General features: G+C 35.9%; 1 protein-coding gene across 1 annotated transcript; it reads right to left on the bottom strand.

The window, feature by feature from the left end:
* Positions 1-2,177: 2,177 nt before the first annotated feature.
* LOC113356742 (kinesin-like protein KIN-14I) lies at positions 2,178-11,917 on the bottom strand. The gene is made up of 24 exons (XM_026599950.1): positions 11,767-11,917; positions 10,851-11,078; positions 10,359-10,431; positions 10,007-10,138; positions 9,662-9,900; positions 9,203-9,530; positions 8,255-8,354; positions 7,994-8,175; positions 7,422-7,537; positions 7,208-7,310; positions 6,974-7,126; positions 6,728-6,874; positions 6,444-6,644; positions 5,763-5,927; positions 5,541-5,651; positions 5,241-5,381; positions 4,936-5,130; positions 4,648-4,774; positions 4,334-4,536; positions 4,061-4,243; positions 3,865-3,960; positions 3,421-3,618; positions 3,025-3,296; positions 2,178-2,724 (listed from the first exon to the last, which is right to left on the bottom strand). Exons 2-24 carry the CDS (start codon positions 11,003-11,005, stop codon positions 2,532-2,534), a joined length of 3,813 nt encoding a protein of 1,270 aa, XP_026455735.1. The 5' UTR covers positions 11,006-11,078; positions 11,767-11,917; the 3' UTR covers positions 2,178-2,531.
* Positions 11,918-12,692: the final 775 nt, after the last annotated feature.

Here is a 12,692-nt window from a genome sequence, read left to right as displayed (position 1 = left end):
AGTAATCGGTAGATATTGATAGTTATATACTTCCGATTATAGGCTGTTTTGTCAACAGAGTTCTCAGTTTCATTAGAGTAGTATAATCGGAGGTTTATCAATATGTATAATCAACCGATTGTGTGTGGTTTTCGAGGCACGGCTAGATTCTTTTGAAATAAATAGTCGTTGGAGTATAATCGGTAGGTATATAAAGAAATCAAACTTCCGATTTTCATAAATATTTTGAAATTCATAACAATATCACCTACGTATCATCATAATTTTACACTGAACTTCCACAATTCTATTACAAGGTATTGTGATTAGCGTCGTGGACGTGTTGGACGAGTCCTAAACGGATTAAATCTTTCCATCACCCTAAGGATTCTAAAATGAGCTTCATAACAGAAGATTGATCTTTTCCATCTCCGTCATTCCCCGAGAGATCGTACTATAACCTCATCATTGGTTTCACCCCTCAATCGATATTGATTCACAAGATAAGTTAAATGGAAGAATTCGTCGACGTGTCTGTGTATTGAAACAACTCGGCAGAAAAGATCAGCGGAGTGGCGGTTGTTTGGGTTACCGGCGTCGGCGCAGAATTTTTCGTGAATTCTCCTCAAATAACTCATACTCATTACGCCTCATTGCCTACGTTCTTCTCCTCGTTTTGGATAGAATTGATTATAGCGCCTACATAAAGATAAATCTTCTTCAATTGTGAACTCCGTAGGATTAATGAATGGTTGTGCCATTATGTTGAAGATGATGTTGGAGAGAGTTTAAAGGTATTTGTGTTCCATAGAGGGTAAAAGGATACAATCCTTATATAGAGTTTAGAGTTCAAACAGCTCTATTTTGCAGGGGAAACTGTATAATCGGTAGTCAAATAAGGTACTTCCCCTTCCGATTATACAGTTGCCCCAAATTTTGTTTTTGTCGAAATCTCAATTTTCTCGAATTTGAGAACTAGTATAATCGGTAGTCAAATAAGGTATTTTTCCTTCCGATTATACAGTTCCCCCAAATTTTGTTTTTGCAGAAATCTCAATTTTTTCGAATTTGGGAACTAGAATAATCGGTAGTTAATACGACTTCCGATTACATAGTTGCACCAAATTTCTTCTTCGACAAAATCACCAATTTTGGGAATTTAGGAGCTACTATGATCGGTAGCCTAGTGAGGTTATTATTCTACCGATTGTTATACAACCAAGATACACGTTTGGCACAAAAACGAACTTAATCGGTAGTATAACCACGTTAAGAACCTTCCGATTGAGATATATCAATCGGGCAAAAAATAGCTTCCGATTATGTAAGGGCATTAACGTATTCTCCGCGTTTTTGGACATCCCTTAATGTTGTGTATGGGTTGGGAATAAAAAAGTCGCCCCTAATTCTTTTGGAGTCGCCCCTAAAAATGCCAGGTTTTTAAGTCTTTAAAGTCCAGACCACCTTGAAGTCTATGAGAACCCGCAAAACGTTTCTCCAATTCTTTATGTAAATATCATCTGGGTTGCTCTTTCCCCACCAGAAATCCCTTTGGGATTGTTCCATTTTTTGAATTATGGTGTCTGGGATGAGAAAGGTACTCATGTGGTAAGTTGGAAAAGGATTGTTCCATTTTTTGAGTTATGGTGTCTGGGATGAGAAAGGTACTCATGTGGTAAGTTGGAGAAGGATTGTTCCATTTTTTGAGTTACGGTGTATGCGATGAGAAAGGTACTCATGTGGTAAGTGGAGAAGATTTCAAAATATTCTGCGCCATTATGGATCTACCTGAAAGCTGTTTTCCTTTCCACCGCGTAAAGGAAGTTTTATGGTGTCTGGAATGAGAAAGTACTCAGCAGTCTCTTGCTTGGTTAGGAGTGTGGACGACTCCATTCTGCTTAAACAGAATTCCACTTAGCTCCAAGTTTTAGCTGCCCGAAAACATCAAAGTATGGGACTAAAAGCAATTTGGACGGCTAAACTGCCACCACCTCAACAAAATAAAAATAAAAAAGATCTTCAAGCAAAACGGGCACCTTCTGTATGAGAACTACTTCCATGATCCAAAAGCTTCAGATTCATTTTGCAAGGTTTGCATACAAAAAAATAAGTAACGGTGCATTACCCAATAACACCTAAAGTTTGTTAGAACAGGTCTTTCTTGTCATATATCTTCAGTCACAAAATTTCTTTCATGTAACTTCATAATAAGCTCTAGGCCTCTGATATAGAATGATAAATGGAATTTTAGATGACAAAACGACTTAAAAAATACTGATGAAACAGCCAAAACATATATATACCTTCTTTCTTTTTTACTATACACAACTCTGATGTTAATTTTTTCAACCAAATATTTTTGGTTCCTCCAGTAGTGGCTCACCAGCCAATTGTTGATAACAAGTATTCCAATACCAACATCAATGACACGGGTAGAAGAACATCGACAGGTTTGTACATTCACGGATATAAGTGGCAGAATAGCTTACCAAAGCAACCATCATCGACTAGAAGAGAAAATACTGAATTTGAATTGACACAAACAAATACCCTCATAGAGAATGGCGGCCGTCTGTCTTCTCTCTTGTTGGTCGTTCATCTTGTATTTCTTCGAGCTCTTCCAGATCACCTCTTTTACCCGCTTGTTCTTTCCAGTAAGCAACCAACTTCTTTAAACGAGCCACTTCTTTAGATGAAACATTTTTGCTTGGATCATTCACAATGGATCGGACTCTTGAGGCATACCTGCATTACGAAATACTGTGTGAAACTTTCGCAAAATGTAACGTAACACCAGCTACTTCTATCATTCAAGTCGACTATGTCACTGAAGTTCATAAACAAATCTAAACAAGACAACATTGGAGAGCTAGAAAATAATTTTCATGAAGGATTGACGCTGCAAACTAAACAAGAAAGTCGATGTAAGAAAATTTTCATAGTGGATAAGGACATCTATTGAATTTCAGTTATAAATCTCTTCATTAGGCCTAAATCTTGATTGAAGTTGATAAAATGAAGAAAAAAAAAAGAAAAGAAACATACGTGAGAGAATTGTGGCTTTCATCTACATTTGACTCAGCTGGAGAGACGTTCACGAACATGAGAGTTTTTGCATTTCCACCTAATGAGTCGCTCATCAGCATTGTCAACTTGTGATTCCTGTAAGGAATGTGCTGATTATCTGAAGAAAGGGCACTAATCACATCGCCAAGTGCTGAAAGCGACTTGTTAATGCTTTGCGCTTCTTTTAATTGATTTCCAGCAGAGCCTGATTTCTTAACTCTTTCTGAGCCAGCAAGATCCACAAAACTCAACTGTAAACATAGATATTAGCAACTTAGTAACAGAATATGGTTCCAGCCAACTTAATTATTTATTCAGTTTTACTCAGATGAAGGCAAGTAATAACTATCATGATTGAGTAAAATAGATTCAAACCTTTCCTCGAGCAATTGACTGAGTTTGCAAGTTCGTAGTTTCAATAACAACAGAAAGAATCAAATGAGATCTTGAACTTTCTTCATTCATCTGAGTCCCTGATGTATGACGTTGTTCAGCACCTCTCAATGTTATGTTTCTCAATTCTTCATAGGTCGAGATGGGTAGAACAGTTACATTCTCTATCGATACCATTCCCTGAGTATATTGAAAGATTGAACTTAGGATAACCAAGGATCAATCTTAGAAACAAATGTTGAGTAAGAGAAACAACTAGTTTAGCTAACCAATGATCAAAACATAGTATTATATAATGGGTTAATGAGTAACAGAAACCACGGTACTAAAAAAAGATTTCTTCATCAATAAAAAAATATGTGGCATTTTCAGATTCATATTGAACAACGTTTTCAACCATTTAGTTGAAATGGATAAGAGTATAACCTTTGAATCTTTTTTAATTTCTAGCTTCAAACGCTTTGCATTCTTTGGCAATAAAAGATCTACTAATGTATCCTGATACAACTCAACCATGTACGCCTGCAGAATATCATTGCAAATGTCAGTCAAGAAAGCTATGTTCGCATTGACAATTTTCTCTATTTTGTTCTTAGGAAATAAACAAGGTAGCAGAACTTACTTTCAACGAGAACGAATATTTTTTACTGTCACGCTTTAAGATTTTGAAAACTTCTGCAGTTGCTCTTGGGGTGAGCCCAGGGTTGTCCTCCGACCCATATATAGTGAAAGTCTTTCCTGAACCAGTTTGACCATATGCAAATATGCAGACATTAAATCCATCCACAGCTGATTGCACCAGGTACTGCATTAGAGTAGTGCACAAAGTCAAGGACATTATAAATAATTCATTTTGTTAACTCTACAAAAATAGATAAATAATTAAAGAACTTACCTTTGTATCTTCAAAAACATCCTCCTGAGAAGCACGGCCATCAAAAACACGATCATACAGATGTTGCTTTATTTTATCGTCTTTCCAAGGATGTTCGATTGTATACTCGTCATAACTTACAACAACATTCTTTTCCCCTTCAGAAACTTCTTTGGCACTGAGAGGGCGCAACCGGCAAAATACTCTAACCTTGCCTTTCATATCTAAAAATAGTAGACTCACAGGACAAAGTATTTAGTGACATACAAATAAGTAATAGGGTAAACAAATAAGTAAAAATACAAGAATAAATCGAAAGTTCAGAACGACCTTACCTTCGATTGTATTGAAATAACGCTTCCGTAAGACTTGCTCTTCCTTGTATAGTGTTTCAAATTCAAGCAGCTGAGCCCCTTGTCTCTTCAAAATAGCAGCAGTTTGTGCATTTTTCCTGTCAATGTCCTATAATCAAGTACAAGAGATATGAGAACATTATACCAACAATATTGAGCAGAAAAGGAGTTTAAATGTTTAATTTAATAAATACATATATTAAAAACAGGTTGTCTTTATACTCCCATAATAACAATTCAAAAACATGCAAGCTAATACAGGATAATCACCTCCTTCATTTCCCTTAGTTCCTCTAGCTCTCTTAAACTAGTTTGCAAAGTATCTAACTCTGAATTTCTAACTGCTAGAGTAGACTCTGCAACAGCAACTTCTTGTGTCACTTGTTCCAGTTTTCTTTCAAGTTCAGCCACCCGTTGTCTGAGGGTGCGCCGTTCTTGTTCAAAGTTTCTCTCTAGAATCTCCATCTGCAGTTTTAGATTCAAATAAACATCAAATTCACAATTCTTTAGCTTTTGGAACAAGAATATTAATAATTACATTTTTAAAACACAAGATTGCAAAGGTCATTCAATACCTCGTCAGATTTCTTCTTGTCAAGCCTTGTTATTCTTTGCTCCAATAATTGTTTTTCATTGGCCAATCTTTTTGCAGTTTCTTCAGCTGCATGAAGCTCCCCAGTAACGGATTTCAACTCCTCTTGTAATTTATTAACAGCCTGCTTTTAAGGATAAACGAAAATTAAAAATGTCAATTGCAAGTTTAGCTGTATAGGGCCATAAAATGTACTGCACTCAGAAACACTTACAATTTTCAACAACTAAAACGACAGGGGATCTTTAAGTTGGTAAGCATAAAAATGATTTCAAAGGGTTACCTGAGTATTGTGTACTTGTGAATCCTTCCTAGCATTATTCTCTACCGTAGATCGCCCTTGACTAAGATTCGCCAGTCTCGCCTCAATGCTTCTCTTATCCATAAGAGCTGCCTATCAGCACAAAATTATATGTATGATGAGTTTGGTAACTTACTTAACTTGGCTGCAGAGTTTAAAAAGAAAAACAAAAATTTAACCTGCAATGGAAACAGAAATCTATACCTGTAGAGCTGAATCTTTTTCTTCACATAGTGATCTTAGTTTATCACGATCACACTTAACATCTTCAACATTTCGCATTTCAGATCTCAATGAGTCTTTCAGCCTTTCTAGTTCCTCTTGCATTTCAACTTCTTGTTTTTGCTTTTCATGCAACTCATCAGATAACTACACAACATAAATAACTTATTATGCTTTAGAAAATCGATGTTATGTTTGAGAAAAATAGAGATCTGAAAATTAGCATCGTGGTTTAAAAAAACATTTCAAAGCGCTTTTCTGAGCTTCACTAAGAGAACGCACTGAAAAGTATGCTTTATAAGTAGGTCGGGTACTTAAAGAAAAGGGTTTAAAGCACAACCCTAACTTGTCTTAAACTTTTACAACCTGTAAGAAGCCAGCTTTCAAGGAAGTAGAAAACTTGTATAACTTATAAGAAGCCATTGCCAACAGTAGGAACTTGTTTAACTTATAAAAAGCCAGCTGTCAAGAAACACGAGACGTTTCTTATTCTCTTTAAAACTTCTTCTTCCTCTTCTTCAGTGTACTTGTTAGTTTTCAATTAGATTTCAAAAATAAATAAATAAATAAATAATATATAAATATATGCTTTAAAGCTGCGCGCTTTACGCTTTCGCTTTTCTAAACATGGGTTAGCATCTTCACACAATCCAGAATACCTACTTGATCAGCATTTCTTTGAGATTCTTCAACGGCTTTAGACAATTCCTGAGCACGCTTCTCATAGACACTCATGCTAGGAGATTTTGGCTTTTGGGTGATATCTCCATTGACAGGCCCGTTGGCAGCAGAGCGTGCCTTTGAGTATCGACGCAGCATTACATCATTTATATGTGTTTGAAGGGCAACACAAATTTCTTCTCCCTGAAGAGTCCCAGTTTAATTAGAATCCAAAAGACATACATTAGGAAAGGATGTTTGAAAAATAAATTAGAACTATTAAGGACCTGCTTGGTTTCAAACTGGAATATATGTAGGACCCCTGCAACTCTCATCTTAAAGAAAACTGCAGTATTGCTGCTACCGAATTGCATTATGTCTCTTAATTCAGCAGAATGCAAATATTCTTTTGGAACCGGACGGAAGAAATGAACCTAGATTGTAACAAAAAAATTATCTTATCAAGTTTCATATCATGATGATAGTACATCTTCAGGAAGGTAATTGCAACATTGCATCAATTGTAAACTTACCCCACGCTTATTGATGCCTAAAGTGATACGACCTGGAAGTAATCCAATGGGATCATCAATCTTCCGAACACTAAAGAATACCGAATTTCCATATGGAAGAATTCTTAGAATTCGAAGAAATTGTTGTCTTGCATCATCTTTTGATAAATGTTCCTAAATGAACAGCAAAAGGAGTTAACAGAAGGATATTATCAAGCATCAAAGATAACCAGAAAATCCCAAAATAATCCTCACCATCAGACGATAACGAGAAAGGATATCTTGCTCCCAATCCCGCTTTGCTCGAGTAATTGCAATTTGCCTAGGTAAGAACCTTTCAAGAAGTGATGTCCAGTCACTGAAAAGTTTTCCATATTCAGAAATTAAAGCTCATAAGGTTATGTTGAAAACAAGCCCCAGCTTGCAATAACAGGTGAAACAATTCAAAGAAGTGAGAAGACAAACTTACGTGCATGATTCAGGACTGCCGAGGAAACCTATCTCAACCAAAATTTGCAAAGCAGAAAGATGTGCAGCATCATCCCTCCCAACAGGATAATTACCCAGCATATAATCATGTTGCAACTGCCATAAAATTGTTCGTTAATAACAAAGTTGATGATGTAGAATTTAAAAATCACATTACACCCAAGGCAACCAAGATGACCTCTAACTATAACAAATCATGTGATACTTTATCTGAAATTAATCAAATGGTACAGAAACCAATTCCTTCGAGCCATAATTTCTGATAAACCATATATGTCCCATATGAGATGTTCAATGTTGATAAAAACAAAATGCCCTTGGTACAAACTTTATGTACTCTTCCAGAAGCACAATTGTATGGTGTTTTGAATAGAACAAAGACCAAACCATATAGGTGTTTGGTCTATTTACATGATCTTTCATCAAGTTTTGGACCAGGCTGAGTCACTCACTCACATTTGCTTAGAAAACTGATTAACATTCCAGAAGGGGTCTCCCTCAGATTACTTTTAAAAACTAGCTCAAAGTAACCTTAAAGGTGAGCACACATACCTGAACATACGATAACTGCACAAACATTTGCTCTTCAATAGATTCGTCTGACTCCCGAAACAACTTCTTCTTAAATGTCAACTTGCAATGTAAGATATCTCCTTTACTTCGGTCTTTGGCAGCCTTAAATTCAGCTAAAAGATCCCCGATGTATTTGTTGTCATCTAACCCAATGTATTCCTCTGTAGGCGTGACAAAAACTGTTAGCAGGAAATATATCAGTTGTTTAATCTGGAGGTCTAACCAAGATGATGAGTTTACCATTTCCTGGATCAGTTGATTTAGAGCCACTGACAACTTTACGGCACTCAAAAAGGCTGAAACTGGAATATGTGGTGAGTTTTATAATCCCCGCAAGTTCCTGTGAAGAAGCAGCAATATTACAATGTGATCATATATCAACGAGAAGGAAAAGCTGCAGATCAATCACTGTAGTCTTAACTGAAAATCTAAGAAAGGAGGAGTTACTAAAACATTCATTATATATAAGTGTGAAACTGACTTGATCTTAATTAGGGGATAGAATATGATGGCACCACAATAATCAACCTTCTACAAGCAAATACTTAAGTACACCAGGTTAGCTTTTCAATAGTTTAGCAATAAATCTAATCAAGTTAAGCCAGATTAGTAACAATCTGAATTAAGGTCTGGTTTAGTGTGTAGTTGTGTACTTAAAGTTAATATATACTACATTTAGTTTAAGTAGTAATGAACTGCTATTGAGGTGTCTCTCTCTATATCATGATTGAAAATTCATAGGAAGATCTTGCGAGCAACGTCAAGGACTCTATTCCAGCCTCTTGTGTATGAGAAAAAACTCTGATTTCTCCGTCCCTCGAGCACGGGGATATGGACATAGAAGTTTGGGTCAAAACCTAGTTCTAATTAGATCTATTTCTTCTTGCTAATTCTATCAGCGAGTATTGTTAGCAACAATCTATACAATGTATGATGGTGTGTATCATGTTGTTATGACGTTGTTCGGCTTAATTGTACAGTATGATAATACTAAGAGTAGTTTTGTTTTCAGCATAAGGTATCGTTTACAATCATAATTAAGGTTAAGTTATGATGATTAAGGTGCTGACATCTAACACACAAATATATCAGTGAATTGTGTGTTCTCAAAGTCTTTTATGGCTATTTAAGAGTGATATAGCAAATAATACTTTGCCCAAGGTCTTGGCAAGATGATATGTAGACTACCTCAACTGCATCGGCAACAGTTGTTGACATGTCGTATGTGATTTCTTCGAAAGTTTCGTCCAAGAAGAACACTATGGTAGTTAGCTTTCGACCACTCAAAAGTGCTTCAATCTCCTCACGACCAGGCATTGTTTGCCTAGATCCAGCCTTCACAGAACGCTTCAATGCATTTAACGTGTTCAGTGCAAACCCTTGAACTTCGCTATCAATATTCACCCCATGAGCCACATGATGAACATGCTCCGACAAATATCCAGCAATCTCCTTGCTTGGAGGCATGGAGGACGCACATAAATACATTAGCTCCCATGCTTTAATCAAGAATTGCCTGTATATTCAAAATTCAAAAAAAATTGTTAATCGAACACTAAAGAAATGATAATCTTGCTTGAAAGAATTAAGATTCAGATATGATAGAAATGAAAACAAAGATGCTTATTTTTAAAATAAAGAACTTACTTATCAGGTGTATTGCGTGTTTGCTTTGAGATCTGTACATAGAGTTCATCTCGAAGTTCTGAACGCTTTAGAGTGTGCTTAAATAGTTTCTCAACAAGCTCAATCCTTTCGTCTAAGCTCATAGGGGTTACTTTATCAGATGCATCTACTCCTGTATACTTCAAAATCACTTGGAACAATTTTATGGCCCGGTTTACCAGATCACTGTTAATCCTGAGCAATGAGGTAGGAATAGGATCCTGTTCAAAAGGATATATACATCATTAGTTTGAAGTCCAAATAGATTTCTAGCTAGGTCGTATCAATAGCAGTTATAAGTATTCCTCATCATGCCAATTTTATTACCTTTTGAAAACAAAGCATGTCTTCAAAGGTGAACTTTTCCCGAACTTGAGGACCCACAGATCTTTTAGAGAAAAATCCACGCTTCCCAGCTGATTGAATTTGCTTATGCATCGACCTCAGAAACCCCTCTACCTGAATTTGAGCACATAAATGAGTGTTAAAATGAATTGGTCGAACAATTCAACCACTTGTTTATGCATCTAAAAGATCAAACAAACAGGGAATTTCTCGCTACCCTGTTAGTGGAACCAAGTAAAAAAACTAGGTGATGAATATGTTTACTTTGAGTTCTTTAAAATATCATCAGGGACTACAGAAAGTTAGTGAGAGAAAGAATAACATATTTTCGTACCTGGAACCTATCAATCAAAGGTATTGCACTAGCCAGTTCGGCCGGCATTGCCATTGAAAGTGTCATTGGAGTGCTGCAGAAACATATAGTAGTGTATAAGCTTGCAGTTAACTGAACTACAAAAAAACTATAAATAAAGAGAGCAAAAAAGGGCAAAATTTAAGATAAAGTAGATCCGACTGGCAGAAGGCACCAAGTGTGAATCACATGAAAGCAAACATTTGGAGCGTACATTGAGACTGCACTAAGTCAAGTTAGAAAGAAAGAAACTGGATTGCTTTCTAATACTTAGTTCAAAATGAATTTGTAAATTTATATACAAGATTTTCTAGCTGACCAAATTGACAACCAGTCACCATTTTTACATTATTCTGCAAACTATATAGTCATAATGTCATACACAAGAAATTGACAAACTCGGGATCGTTAATGACAAATGAAGTATCAATTTGATAGCCTATAACTACTGGAAGTGGAACTATAAAAACTTACGGAGGTGCAAAATTTGAACCATCGCTATCGTAATCATCATCATTTGACATGGCGGAATAGCTATGTGAGGGGGTCGCATTCCCATTGCCGGAGCTAAAACCAGATCTACTAGTTCTTGAACTATGTGAGTAGTCAGGTGGTGCATCAACCGTCATTGGATCAAACACTTAACAAGACCTCCCAATAGCTTCTGTGTAGCTCCAATTTCACTTCTTACTGCTCCTTTAACTGCACCAAGTAAAATCCATATTTAAACAATTGTCAAATAATTAACATGGAAAACTGATCATCCCAGCCAACAACAACAAAAAAAGAGAGAAAACTAAAAATTAGTTGACAAACAAGATAGTTATGGTCCAAGGAAGGAAATTTTACATCAAATTCAGCTCAATTGATCAATAACAAAAAAATGATTAACCTAATCAAAATCATAAAGAAACAAATAATCTTCAAAAGCAACAACCTTGGAGAATCTAAGGCAAAAAATGAAAAAGTATAAATTTTCAATAAAAAATAAATAAATGAAATCTTTATGCAGATAGCTTATAGCTTGTAAGAATACCCTAAAAATCCCAGAAATTCTCGTCTGTACTGGGAATGCACCAAAGCACCCCAAGTCCCAAAATATCCATAGATCTAGAAACCCCAAGAACTCTTCAGATATTCAGAGTACTAAGTAGCTGATGATACCAGCTAAGACTCCTAACAAAGCAGCTACAAAAATGTGATTAACCATCAACAAACCCTAAAAAGTAAACAACTGAAGATCTTCAAACTACACATTACAAACCCCCACAATCAAACTCTTATCTTAGACCCAAACACACTAGAAAAACCAGGATTTTGAAAATTCAGCTCCAAAAATAAAGAAAAGAATAAGAATAATAGAAGGGAGAAGAAGAAAAATAATGATTACCAGAGAAAATGGGTAGCAGATTACAAAGGAATTGTCTGCATAGAAGCTCTATTTCTTTTGGGGCGTAGAGAAGAAGAAGAGCTAAGAGCTAAACTCACACGTCGTGGAAGAGAGAGAGAGGGGGGGAGTAGAGTATTATAAAACAGGAAAAAGAAAACAAGCCTCCCCATAACTTTAGCATGAGACAATTTAGAAAGGAGAAGATGATAATTAAGAAATTGTGATAATTTATTTATGGAATTACTGAAAAGACCTTTCTATTAATATTTCTGCCGGTTCATTTAAATTCAAGGCGGGAGGACGGCCGTAAATTATTATTGGACAATGAAAGCTTGCTTTGACTCAGTTTTGTATTTGTACTTTGTTTGACAACTTCTTTCACCCATGGACCATGGTAAATCATTTTGGAAGTTAAAGCGGTGAATGCTGTCATTTGTACTAAGAAAAGTGAAAATTCACATCATGCTAGAGATGCGTCTCCGTAACCAGTAATTTTTTATTTTATTTTATTGCAGGCTCTAACAAGACTAGCTAGAGCTGCAATTAACAAGTCTTGGAGTAATAACTCCCGTTACATCATTTTCAAATAAATGAACAATAAAGCTAGGTAAATTCCCTATCCAAATGCCTTCGTTTTTCTTGTAAATTCCATCTTTAGCAAGTCTATCAGCAATGTTATCTTTTCCATATCTTTGACTTTGACTGAAATTCAGTTGATTGAAGTAGCCTTTCATATTGTTGATTTCCCTGATGAACCTATTAGTTTCCCACTGAGGTTTGGAAGTCCGTTTGCAAAGTTGGATTGCAAATTCTGAGTCACTCTCCACCTCCAAATAAGTAATCCCCAGCTCCATAGCCAAACGTATCCCATCTCTAATGGCCCAAACTTCTACAAGATTATTTGTGTTCTTGAAAATATGTTTACT

The sequence above is a fragment of the Papaver somniferum genome, chromosome 3 (assembly GCF_003573695.1).
Source record: "Papaver somniferum cultivar HN1 chromosome 3, ASM357369v1, whole genome shotgun sequence".
Taxonomy (NCBI): Eukaryota; Viridiplantae; Streptophyta; class Magnoliopsida; order Ranunculales; family Papaveraceae; genus Papaver; species Papaver somniferum.
Note: the sequence above shows the minus strand (reverse complement) of the source record. Positions and strands in the feature narration are given on the sequence as shown.

Bases quoted from the DNA above. Each gene is read 5' to 3' on its own strand.
- LOC113356742 (XM_026599950.1), bottom strand. From the start codon at position 11,005: ATGACGGTTGATGCACCACCTGACTACTCACATAGTTCAAGAACTAGT. The intron at 8,176-8,254 runs GTAAACTCATCA...TCACGCCTACAG, and splicing joins ATCAACTGATCCAGGAAATG to AGGAATACATTGGGTTAGAT. The intron at 6,875-6,973 runs GTAAGTTTACAA...GTTACAATCTAG, and splicing joins TAGGCATCAATAAGCGTGGG to GTTCATTTCTTCCGTCCGGT.